Source organism: Periplaneta americana, chromosome 4, assembly GCF_040183065.1.
Source record: "Periplaneta americana isolate PAMFEO1 chromosome 4, P.americana_PAMFEO1_priV1, whole genome shotgun sequence".
Taxonomy (NCBI): domain Eukaryota; kingdom Metazoa; phylum Arthropoda; class Insecta; order Blattodea; family Blattidae; genus Periplaneta; species Periplaneta americana.
Window position 1 is genome coordinate 160,099,289 of NC_091120.1, and position 12,478 is coordinate 160,111,766.

The 12,478-nt window shown below is 37.3% G+C and overlaps 1 protein-coding gene across 3 annotated transcripts in view; it reads right to left on the reverse strand.

The window, feature by feature from the left end:
• LOC138698374 (glutamate receptor ionotropic, kainate 2) overlaps positions 1-12,478 on the reverse strand; it is a 546,735-nt gene that overhangs the window by 61,251 nt on the left and 473,006 nt on the right. For all 3 annotated transcript variants that reach the window (XM_069824247.1, XM_069824245.1, XM_069824246.1), the window contains one exon: positions 4,981-5,085. In XM_069824247.1, the coding sequence (XP_069680348.1) occupies positions 4,981-5,085 (105 nt within the window). The remainder of the gene's footprint in view (positions 1-4,980; positions 5,086-12,478) is intronic.

Consider the following 12,478-nt stretch of genomic DNA (forward strand, 5'->3'; position numbering starts at 1 on the left):
GGTATTGTTTTCAGTTCTAATGTTCGGGGGTTTGCTCCAAACACTTCATTTTTCAAGTTCCCCAAAAATAAAAATCAAATACTGTGAAATCAGGGGACCGTGCGGGCCATAATCCCCTACTAATTACTCTATCTTCAAAATTTTCCTGAATTTAATGACCCATTAGCTATATGCGCAGTGGCAGAGCCTTGCTGGAAATATCCAGATCGACATTGTGTCAGTCAGTTGTTAAAAAAATGGCGCGGCTATGCCTTCCTGTACCGTTTTGCATTTGTAATATTCTAAAAAAATACAGGCCTTATTACTCTATATGCATTTATTGCGGATCATACTCCAATTTTCTCGTAATGCAAGGGAGTTTCGTGTATAAAATCGGGCTTATATGTATGTGCGACCATGTAAATGGAACCATGATTCGTTAGAAAAGATTATTAAGTGTGGATCAATTTATTACTCTATCATTAACGTTCAGCAACATCCAATTACAGAAATTTAACCGAATATCATAACCTGGCTGCAGTTTGTGGACAATAGTGATGTATGGTTTCAATTTTAAGAGTTTGGTAGCTCGCCGTGATGGGCTGTGTTACCTGTGCAAGCCGTCCCATTGAGTTCCCCCTGCCAATGCAAGAACGATACGCAGGAAAGTTACGTCGGGGTTCTGCTGCAATCTACTCGTAGTTTGCTCGTAAAATTAGAGCACTATATTATTGTATAATATAATTTATTGTAGCCTATATTAGTTTGCTTCTTCTCTTGTTTGCTTGTATTACAACTGGTCATATTACCTGGAAAGGTTGGAAGACGATCGGATTCCAAAAATAATGTTAAGCTACAAACCGATAGGACGAAGAAACGTGAGAAGGCCGAAACCTTCGATAGACAGATCAAGACTAGGACCACATAAGCTATTTCAAATTTCTATGGGAGCGGAACGGGTCGACCGTCCCACACCGTGATGATTTTGATGATGATAATGATGATGATGATGATAGGCCTATAATTTATTATATATAAATTACATATAATTTTTATTTTTATAGCTACTTTATCTTTTGCTCAGAATAGGGACCGATGGTGGGCTTATGTGAGGGCGGCAATGAACCTCCGGATTCTCTAAAAGCCATTGCAAGTATAACTACTTTATCACCGAGGAATAAGGAAAACCTATTACATTCTACTTACTAGAAGCAAAACCATTGTAAGTGCTTACTAGATACTATGCATTAAGACAGGTCCATCTCTGACGCCATTGTCTCAAGTCTTCTCTTAGATATTATACAGGGCGGGCCATGAGTCGCCGTACACTTTGATATATACAATGTAATGTGCTGTAGAATTACTAAACCTGGTGAAAAAAGGGTGTGCCAACAATGAAAAACAGTTGATAACAAATGACAAAAACATTTGGTAGCAGTGATAATAACAGTTGAATAACGATAGTGGAATTGTTGAGTAAGATGGCAGATACTAGTAATTATTCGCTTTAAGAGTTGTTGGTTGTGAGTGTTTGGGTCCACGAAAGGCAGCACACGGGGCAGATAATGCAACAAATTATGACACAGTTTGAAAGGAGGTTTGTAAGGCCACCCCCAAGGAAAGCAACATTGTTAGCTTGGGAAAAAAAGAGCTTTCATTGTTGGCAGCGTCAAAGACAGTCCCCGAAGTGGTCGACCAGTCGTGAGACTGGACACGTGATACAGTTGCTGGATCAATTGAACTGACTACCAGTACTATTACCATGGCTTCCACGAAGTCCTGATTTGACAACACCGGAAAACAGCCTGTGGGGGGTAAATAAAAGAAAAAAGGTTGCCAGACGGTATCAAACGACGAAATGAAAGACGCTGTGATAGCTGTCTTTAAGGACCTGGAGACGTATCCAGCTCTGCATAGAGAATGATGGAGCTCACACAGACCGATTAGATTAGATTAGATAAGGAAATAAGAAATATCTATGGATACGGTGACTTATGACCCGCCCTGTAGAGTATAGGAACTCTACACAATACAAAAGCGTGGCTAACGAGAAAGACAGGCTTCGGCGCGACGTCACATTCTTTCTTAGTCATAACATGGCCAACATTGAACAAGTTTATATATAAATGCACGTTTAACATGAGTTTAATATAGCAGTTCCTTTGTTTTTTAGAACTTTGAACATGTATTTATATTAGGCGATTGTCAAGATGGCCATGACTAGACCACGATAACCACGTGACTCCTAATCGTGCCGCAACTTGTCTTTCTCGTAGCCACGATACAAAAGTTTGTGACGTATGAAATCGACAATATTGCATCGGTAGATGTCTCTGCTTGAAATTCAAGGTATTCTTATTCTCAGCTGATGGATTGGTACATGAGTGAAATAGTCAAACGATTGTGATGGTTATTATTGTTATTATTATTATTATTATTATTATTATTATTATTATTATTATTATTATTATGTTACATGTTCAAAATAACTCTGGAGGCTCGTGGGTCAAAGACCATTGCTCTAACCAAATCTGTGTGACTGATAAACAGGCAGTGCATTTCTGTTCCCAAACGTACAGCGGATCGAGTAGTTTCTTCTGGTACATCTATTACGTCACGTGGATGCATAAGCAGGATAGAATTGCAAGCAGGTACTTGTGGGGTCATTAAATAAAAATGCTGTAATGTATTATAAATAAGCGCCTGGAACGTCATATGACGTAGAATGAACATTCTCTTAGTTTAAACAAATTTTATGTGATGTTCGTAAAAGATTTGCATTTCATAACTTCAGAATATATGTTTTCGTTCACTGCAACGGGATAAGTTTTGATACATGAATTATTTGTATATATTGTGAAAAATATAAATATTACTAATTTGTAGCCTATATTCACTTTTGTTAAATTATTATTATTTGTCCCTGTAACGTCATGTGACGTAGGAAGATCATTAAGCTTAAAGAAATTTTTACTGGCAGTTGTAGTAAAATATATGAATTTCATAAGCTCAGAATATATGTATTTGTTCACCGTAACGGAGTTGATTTTAGTAAATGAATTAGTTGTGTATATTATATATATATATATATATATATATATATATATATATATATATAATATTTACAGTTAATGTGTATCACGTTTACTATTATGTTCTATAATATATATTCTGGATACAGTGCGTTCGTAGCTCGGTCGGATTACTAAAACATTCAAATTTGAAAATTGTACTTTAAAAATGGTTACTTTTAAAATTATTCATGTTTATTTTTTATTTCATCAGCCTTAATTAATAGTTCTCTTGTTTATTTCATCATCCCTAATTAAAACTTTTCTAACACTTGCTTAGGCCTATATTATTTAGGTTATGTTATAACGGTCCGACCGAGCTTCGAACGCATTGTATTAGTTCAATATTATTATCGATCTAATTATATTTTCTTCATATGTAGCACTAATTTTTTGTACAGAGCTAGTTTCGCAGTGTTAGTGCATTTATATGGTTAAAAAGTAGCTGGACAAACCATTTCGATTTATGAGCAATCACACGTAAGGCTGGTTCACAATAAACCGGGAACGGAAACGACAACGAGAACGGAAATATTGTTAAAATAAATATATTTAAATGTGAGAATTCACAATTAACTATTGTGAAATACATTTATTTTAACTTTATTTCCGTTCTCGTTGTCGTTTCCGTTCCCGGTTTATTGTGATCCAGCCTTTACAGTTTTTATGCTCCATTATTATTATTATTATTATTATTATTATTATTATTATTATTATTATTATTTAACGAACTAGGTTATGCCTCTCGTAGCGTCCTGACGTAAGCATTTAGGGTCAGAGTTTGAACCCTAAAATTCCAGGATATATTAACCTAGCCGTGGCGAAAATGTGACTCGCGAGCACATTGTGGCTCGCAATGATAGCTATGCTTTTCTCTTGCTTCCTACCTCCCCCAACCCCCACCCTCTCACTCACTGGAGTCAAACTCCGTTCCATTTGTATTTGTCTTTGACCTGCGAGTGGCGTATCATCACAATGTCTCTCTCGAAATCATGTACCTCTTCAAAAACGAAAGTTTCAAGTAGGATGGGAGGACGCAATTTTTTTACTGCAAATATGATGAGAATATTAAATGTATGATTGTTCACAAGTATTACGAGGAAAACGGTTGTATAACATATAACACATGTTATTGTTGTTATTATTATTATTATTGCTATTATTATTATCGTTATCATTATCATTATCATCTCTGCACGTCGATCCTTTCTCATCATATGTACGAATAGTGCGGTTAGATCTTCAATTTAAACTCACAGATTTACAATGTGATGTTAAATGAAAGCTAGATGTAAGGACTTGACAAAATAATGTTGAACTTTTCAAATCTTTGCCAAAAAACAAATATCCGAAGCTTCGTTCTTTCGCTTGCTCTGTTGAAGCCATGTTTGCTACAACTTACGTTTGTGAAAAAATATTTTCAACAATGAAAATACTAAAAACCAAATTTAGATCACGACTGACAGATAAATATCTTCGTGATCAACTACGACTTGCAGTAAGTGACATAATTTCTGATTTTGAAACTCTGTCGTAGTGACATTCTGAAGACAGTTAATTTTAGGTTGTGATAATGTGTCCTATGTTTTCTTGTTCATTTCTTTCTTCGTTACACGTACTAAACATTAGTTTGTAGCCTTGTACTGTATAAAATTATATTTAAGTGCTTGACGTAAGGAAAATGAAAATCCGTTAATAAGTCAGACAGTTGCTTCACTTTCCCTTCGGGTGTCCGCCTCCCTCCATAGGTGCTATGCACGTTGCAGGTTACACAGTGGCTCGGCGCACGATCACATTTTCGCCACGGCTGTATTAACCGATAACTTTCCTAACTTGCTTGGGAACGAAAATGCTCTGCCTGCTGATAAAGAATGAGATTTCTGCGATTTCCGATATTCACGCAAGAACACACTGCGTTATCTGCAGCTACCTTGAACAAGATGCCAATGCCGAGGTTCATGAACGGCTTGGTGAAGTCGATGACGCTCTCCCGTGCGTAGTTGATGGTCATCGACGCCACAGCGAGGTCCGCTCTCTGCAAGAAAGACAGATCCAAGTAGTGCCACGTCCTGTTATTCGGGTATGATAGTACAATAAATATTATTGCTGCAAACATGTTTTAGTGGTACTTAAAATATTATCCAGTTGTGATCTAACATGGGAGCAAAACAGACAAGTTTACAATAAATTCGTAATTATAGAAAGTTTCATACAAGGTTGGCATTACTCACATACAGATGGATAAATAACAATAACATTTACGGAATATTCTCATGTCAGTGTATGTTAATAGGAGTAACTAAATTTTATAAATTATCATGCACAAGGGTAAGTGTAAAATAAAATAATGCGTTAACTGCAAATAAGTGCACAAAGTACAGAGTTCTTGATATATTTCATTGTTCTGCGTAGGCTTGTATTGTTGGGGACCGAAAGGGTGCGTTACGGTTGTTTCAAATTTACTATTCGTTCACCAGTCAGCATCTACTGTAGCATGCGTAAACAGTGTGTTGTACTCGCCAAACTTAGACGACCCCAGCTCAGGGGAAAGAAGTCGCATCAACATGCTCTCGATGTTTATGTTATGCAGTTGGCCTCGTCCGAGAACTGAATTGCTTTATATTGTCGGACCATCGGATCTGTGCCCCTTCAGCGCTGTCGTCGTTCTTGGAAAAGTTAATGCCTGTACTCACTCCATTCCACCCGCTTTCCTCCCACCACGTTAAACAGCAAGCCACGAACCTTGCCGAATAGGGATGTTGCCAAACTTCCGTCAAACGTTGCCATAAATAACTGGTCCTCCATGCTACAATATCATTTCTTTCAATCAAAATACATCTTGTATTTCTACATTTTTTAAACAAAATCGCATGTCTCGAATCACTTTCCGTAGCGTTTCTCTCCTACCTTGGAAATTATTGCTTCTCTCACAACCTTCAGTAATTTGAGTAATTTATTGAATGTCGGAACTTCTTTCTGCAAGGTATTACATTCTTGTGTGTTTTTTTTTTTTCTTAAAATATACATCGGTTCATATGATCTACAAGAATTAAAGGTTTCCTTGGTCTGTTCTTCCCTGGTGATTCTAACTTTTCATCTCCTGCACAGACTCCCTCTCTCCTGATTTTCTTTATTAGGCGCTATGACCTGCCTATATAAATTATATAACATATTGTATTAGTATTAGTGAAGTAAGTAATTTTAATACGTAATCAATTGAAATAAAATAAGCCTCACCAGTGATCGCAGCTGCTTTTATCGTTGCCTTATTTATGGGAAAGAGATGACCTGTTTCTCTTCATCGCAAAATGCTATTACTTGCTTAATAATATTTTTTTCACCACGCCGTCACAGTCTAATACATATTAGACTGTGATTCCATGCTGCAGTATTCATGTTGAGTTGACAACACTGGACTGTAAGTGCAAATAAACTGTCCCGCAAGAAGGCTCAAAATTGTGAGTAGTGGGGAAGAGAAAGGGGGAGAGATAGAAAAGAGAGAGATAGGAATGCAGGGAGAGAAATTAATTACCGAGGCTGAGAAGGAATTAGGGTTCAGTTCGCATATCTTACGGGGGCACAGATCCGATGGTCCCACAATAACAGCGTTGCCAAACGTAGACGGCCTCAGTCCTAGTAGAGAGGTCAGCTTATCTTCCCGCAAGAGATAAATAGCCACTGGCGTAGCTCGGTCGGTTAAGGCGCTTGCCTGCCGATCCGGAGTTGCGCTCGGCGCGGGTTCGATTTCCGCTTGAGCTGATTACCTGGTTGGGTTTTCCGAGGTTTTCCCAACCGTAAGGCAAATGTCAGGTAGTCTATGGCTAATCCTCGGCCTCATCTCGCCAAGTATCATCTCGCTACCACCAATCCCTTCGACGCTAAATAACCTTGTAGTTGATACAGCGTAGTTGATACAGCGTCGTTAATTAACGAAGTAAAAAAAAAGAGATAACTACTAACTTCTCTGTTAAAAAAAACATCGTACTTGCCTCAACCCAGTGGCTGGGGTAATTCAGAGTCATAATGTGACAACGCTGCATAACTAACAGGCATGCACCGTATGATTTATTATGTTTTGGGTAAGGCACGAGTCAGCAGAGTGGTGTGAGTGAGGTCGTCTAAGCTTCGCGAGAACAATACCTGCTGAATACTCCGTTCGCCAGTCACTACTGCAGCATGTGTAAACAGTGTACCTGCTGAATAATAATGTCGAAGGTTAAAGGCTCTCAGGCGCATATTTTTGCAGCGGAATTTGGTGAGTGTTTTGAAGTGAATGATGGGAACATTACGTGTAAATGATCAAATACAAACATATGAGGTGACAAGCGATATTATATACAGAGACAATGTAGCACAAGAAAAGAAAGGAGGAAACTCAAACCCACGAATAATGCTATGGTAATTCTTCTGCACAGAACGAAAGATACATAAAAATATATATTTGTAATGCTATGTAGCGTATATTTACTTTTAAAGTTGTTTATGTTCCGTAATTGATCGCAGAACTAAGTCAATGTCGGCGTGACCATGAAACTGTAATCTCAGTTGATTGGCGGTGTTGCCATACGCATTTCTTGTGAACTTATATCGGCTCTGAACCTAGATCACTTGATCGTAGGTAGTATTATACAACAGAATGTGTGTCTGAATTCGGTTAATTTTACGATCTTAGATCAAAGTTAATCTCTAGTCAGAGTTTTATACACTCGGGCCAAAATGAACATAGAATATGTTAAGATTTTTCGGATTGAAATTTGATTTAATCCACCAATAGATCCGATAATAACTGAAAATTGTTAGAAAATGGACATAAATACAACCTGAGCATTGTCAATAAGGACGTAGCATTTCGAAAGCCTGCTATAAAGAAAATTAAACGTGTTTTCAAGGTTTTAACATTTTAAATGTAAATAAAATATATTATTAGATAGTCTTGTTCAACGTTGAGAATTATTCATATCAACATGATCCTCCTCAAAAGGAGAAAATCATTTTCGTCCCATGCTTTCACCGATGACGTTCTCCTCGTAAACGGCACAATTGGTCCTAGCGTTCTCTGATGCCTTTAGTCCTCGGTTAAACTGGAGTAAAAGGACATGTCGTCCACACGTCCTGTGAAGTAACAGCACGTCTGGCCGCGAAACCAGGTGACCCGGGTTCGAATCCCGGTCGGGAGAGGTTACCTGATTGAGGTTTTTCCGAGGTTTTCCTTCAACCCAAAGTGAGCAAATGCTGGATAACTTTCGGTGCTGGACTCCGGACTCATTTCACCGACATTATCACCTTCATCGCATTCAGACGCTAAATAACCTAAGATGTTGATATGGCGTCGTAAAATAACCTAGTAAAAAAAAAAGAACATGTCAGAAATGTCCGTATTTTTCTACTCGACATTCCATTTTCTTTAGCCCATAATTAACATAAACGTTCTTAAAAATTGAAAAACTCAAGACGTATTCAGCAACATAATATTGAGACATTAAAATATTGCCACCACAGTGGTCTAGTGGCTAGAGTGCTGGACTTATAATCCTGCGGACCCGGGTTCGATCCTCGTTGTACCCCCGATTTGTAACTCTTTTGGGAAAGCCCGTGGTCAAGGTAACAGGAGTTTTTTTTCGAGAGCTCCGGTTCCCTTCTGGCATCCCATCAAAAATCTCCATCGCGCGTGGATGACGTACCCTGGGCACCGCCTCTGTCGGTAAATTGGTCTACAGAACTGTTTTCATATGGGTGAATGACGAAAAGTCAAGTACCCGCCATTAAAAAAAATACATTAAAATAACAAGTGACAAATCCGAAACAAAGCAGAAACGCTAGGAACTTACGCATCAACCTGTTAACACTAAATTACTTAAACCTACTTAGCTTTACTTTTACTATACAGAAATTAATAAAAATTCCTACTCTCAAAACAAAATGCTAATTTTAACATTTTTGTTTTGTAAATAACGATTAGACTATGTATGCAATGTGTTTGAGATAGGTGATTTTGTAGTCGTGGAAGAAATTAAAAGTTATGTAAATAATTATTTGGTTCAAATGCAAGGAAAAATAATCAAATTTCAATGAAGTAAACAGCAGTCGACAGAGTAAGGTATTTGGTGATATCTTAAAATACAGTTTTAACGATTTCATATGTAGATCATTATTTATCTCAACATTTTGTTGTTGGGAAAAGTTAAATAGTGTTCAGCATAAAGGAAAAAGAGTATCAGTTTTCCAAGATGAACCAAAAGTGAATTCTTGGATGAGTGATAGAAAAGGATTATCGTAATCAGAATGGACCATTGCCATTAAAATGTCATGCAATACTGCAGAAGTAAGATCAATACCAGAGCGATCAACGACTTCACGACAGTGTAGAACTCCAGGATGTGAGGCGACTGAGACTCTTGGTCATGTGCTAGGATTATGTCCTAAAGGAGATTTATTGCGCAATGTACGTCATCATAGTGTTCGCTCTTATATTGCCTCACATTTAAGGAAAAATAAAAATCTTGAAGTACATGAAGAAGTACATTGTATATATCTGATGATGGCAGTAACAGACGAGCGGATATATTTGACCTTAATAGACAGACGAAAAAGGCAGTAATATTGGACCCAACTGTACGGTTCAAAAATGATGTATCCCAGGCCTTAGCAGTTGATCAAGAAAAACAAGTCATTTACCACCCATGTGTTCCTCACTTGAGTGAGAGGTATAATGCAATTGATTACACATGGGAGGTGAGGGGTTTGCTTTTGGTGCCGGGGATCTGCGTATAAATATACTACTGACATTTTAACACAATATGATATGACATCCCAACATATTAAACATATTTGTTTAAATATCTTAAAGAAATCCATAGGCATTTTACATATACATTTATATAATGTTTACTTTTTATAACTTCCTAAATTGCACATTGAACTATGATTGCTACCTCTTGCATTGATTTTTCTCTCTATTCCATATATGCATATTTTTGAAATTGTTTTCCGGACCTATATGGTCATGTGTTATGACAGACGGATGTTATTTCTTCGTTGCGTGATAAAAATGAGCGTATCCGATATCTCGGAATATTTCACAGACAAAAATCTTCTTCAATAAAAACAAGGCTATCAAAAACCTATCTTCTGACTTAGATGGACTCGTCCAAACAAAATTATTAAAATCGGACCAAAAATTAAAAATCATAAACGAATATATGTGGCCAGGTTTGATTTACCCTCTGCTATGTGCTCCATTACCTCAGTTATCTGATACATTCTTACGAGATCTTGACAAAATTATTAGAAGTGCTGTGAAGGAAATTATGATGCTGCCCGACGATATGCCAAATTCAATATTATACGCAAGTAAAAAAGTCCGAGGTTTGGAAATTCTTTGTATAAAGTGGGAGGCCAGCATTCAACATTATAACATCTGTAATCGTCTTCACAGTATTAATGATATGCATCCTAACTTTGTAAAGAACCTGCACCTTGAACAGCAACTGAGTCTACGTAGACTAAACATCAATAAGTCTTCTATTGCTCCCAACACTAAAGGTCGACAATTGAGGGAGATCTTGCGGATCAGAAGTTTTGAATCATGGTGTAAATTACCCCATACGGGCAAAGGTGTTATCCTGTATTCTGAGTGCCCCAAGGCAAATTCCTGGATGTCATAAAACGCAAATGTATCAATATCAGAATACATTAATGTAATTGAAATGTCCAGCAGTCTATCTTGCGGTTAGATCTGTGCCCGTCAGACGTTTCAACACAACCCGCTGTCGCCATCCTGGCTGTAACGAGACGGAAACTCTTGGTCATGTATTGGGCTTCTGTCGAAAAAAGGAGCTGCTGCGCAACAATCGACACCATAAGACCGGGACCTGCATTGTTGATGTCCTCAAGCGTCGTGGATGGGAGGTACATGAGGAGATCCACTGCGTTTCATCCTTAGATTCGAAAGATGAGCGGATATTGTAGCCATCCACAGGACTCAATCTAAGGGAATAGTTCTTAATCCTACAATCCGGTTTGAGAGGGATGTCCTGCAGGCACAACACACTGATGAGGAAAAGAAATCCATATATGAGTTCTGCATCCCATACCAAAGTGAGAAATATAACATTCCCACTAGTCAGTGGAGTGTTTCTGGTCTTTTGTTTGGTGCACGTGGCACACTTCCTAAATTCACATGTAATATTTTAAAAGCACTCGGTCTCCGATTTTTTGAAATTCAAAAAATTTGATTGAATATTCTTAAGGATTTAATCCAAATATTACATTACCTTATATATTTTGGCCATTGATGATTCTATTGGGTTTGCATTTCTCTGGATTTTTTACTAAACAATAGGCCTACCTGTATTTAATATTTTTGTCTTTCTAAATTATTCTGTCGTGCTTTTATTCTGGATCTTTATGGTCACCCTCATTGAAGGCAGATTATTTTGTTAAAAATTAATATATAATAAAGAATTATGTTTAGATATTAGATAATCGTCTATGGGCGGGCCTATTTCGTAGTTGTGTTCCGGACCGTAAAGAAATCAACCAGCTCGTTGGGTTGGTGAAGATTTAATTACACACGTGTGGTTGGGTGCCCCACCATCTTCAATTTTACCAGAGTATTTTAATATCGAGACACTGGCAGTCTTGGGGGTGTGGGGTGAAGGGAGGAGTTGATACCACTCTTAGTTCCTGCATAAATGAACTATGGCATACGAACATGCATGATATGTTCTGTTGGACCTCATTGAGTAAGAAGTAATATTGGGATGAAATGCCTTGCAATTTTATATGCTCTTTCACATATGTAAAATTAAAACCTGTATTTCATTGTTTAATTAATAGTTCATAGTATTTTGCTGTTTAATTCATAAATAACTCTTGTATACATGTAACTCTTATCTAAATCAAATTGTTGAATTCTTCGTAGCTTGTAAGTTCATACATATGTATGTATACTTTTTGCTGGTTGAGTGGAAGAGAAGGCCTTACGGCCTTAACTCTGCCAGCTAAAATAAATAATTATTATTTCTGTCGACACAATCAAAAGCTTTTTCGAAGTCAACACTATGTACGTTTCTAAATTGACGTCTCGCTTTTTTTTTTCTAAAGTTATTTTAATGCTAAAAATGTTGTCACTGCATGAGCGACATTTAGAAAAAAAATGCAGTAAAATTTCAGAAGAGGCAACCCTGCTCAAGAGGATCGTATATTAGCAAACAAGTCTGGAGGCTTTGAGGAGGCAGCCCCTCCACCAGAATACTCAATGTTGGGTTAGTGTTCTTACTTGAAGAATTTTATCCTAGGTACTCAATTTCTTCACAATGTTGGGCTGGTTGGATTAGCAAGACGAAAAACATTTGTTTAAATATAAAATTGCATACAGATTTCAAGCCTGAATTACAAGTTTACAACCATTTTTCTATTAAGTAATT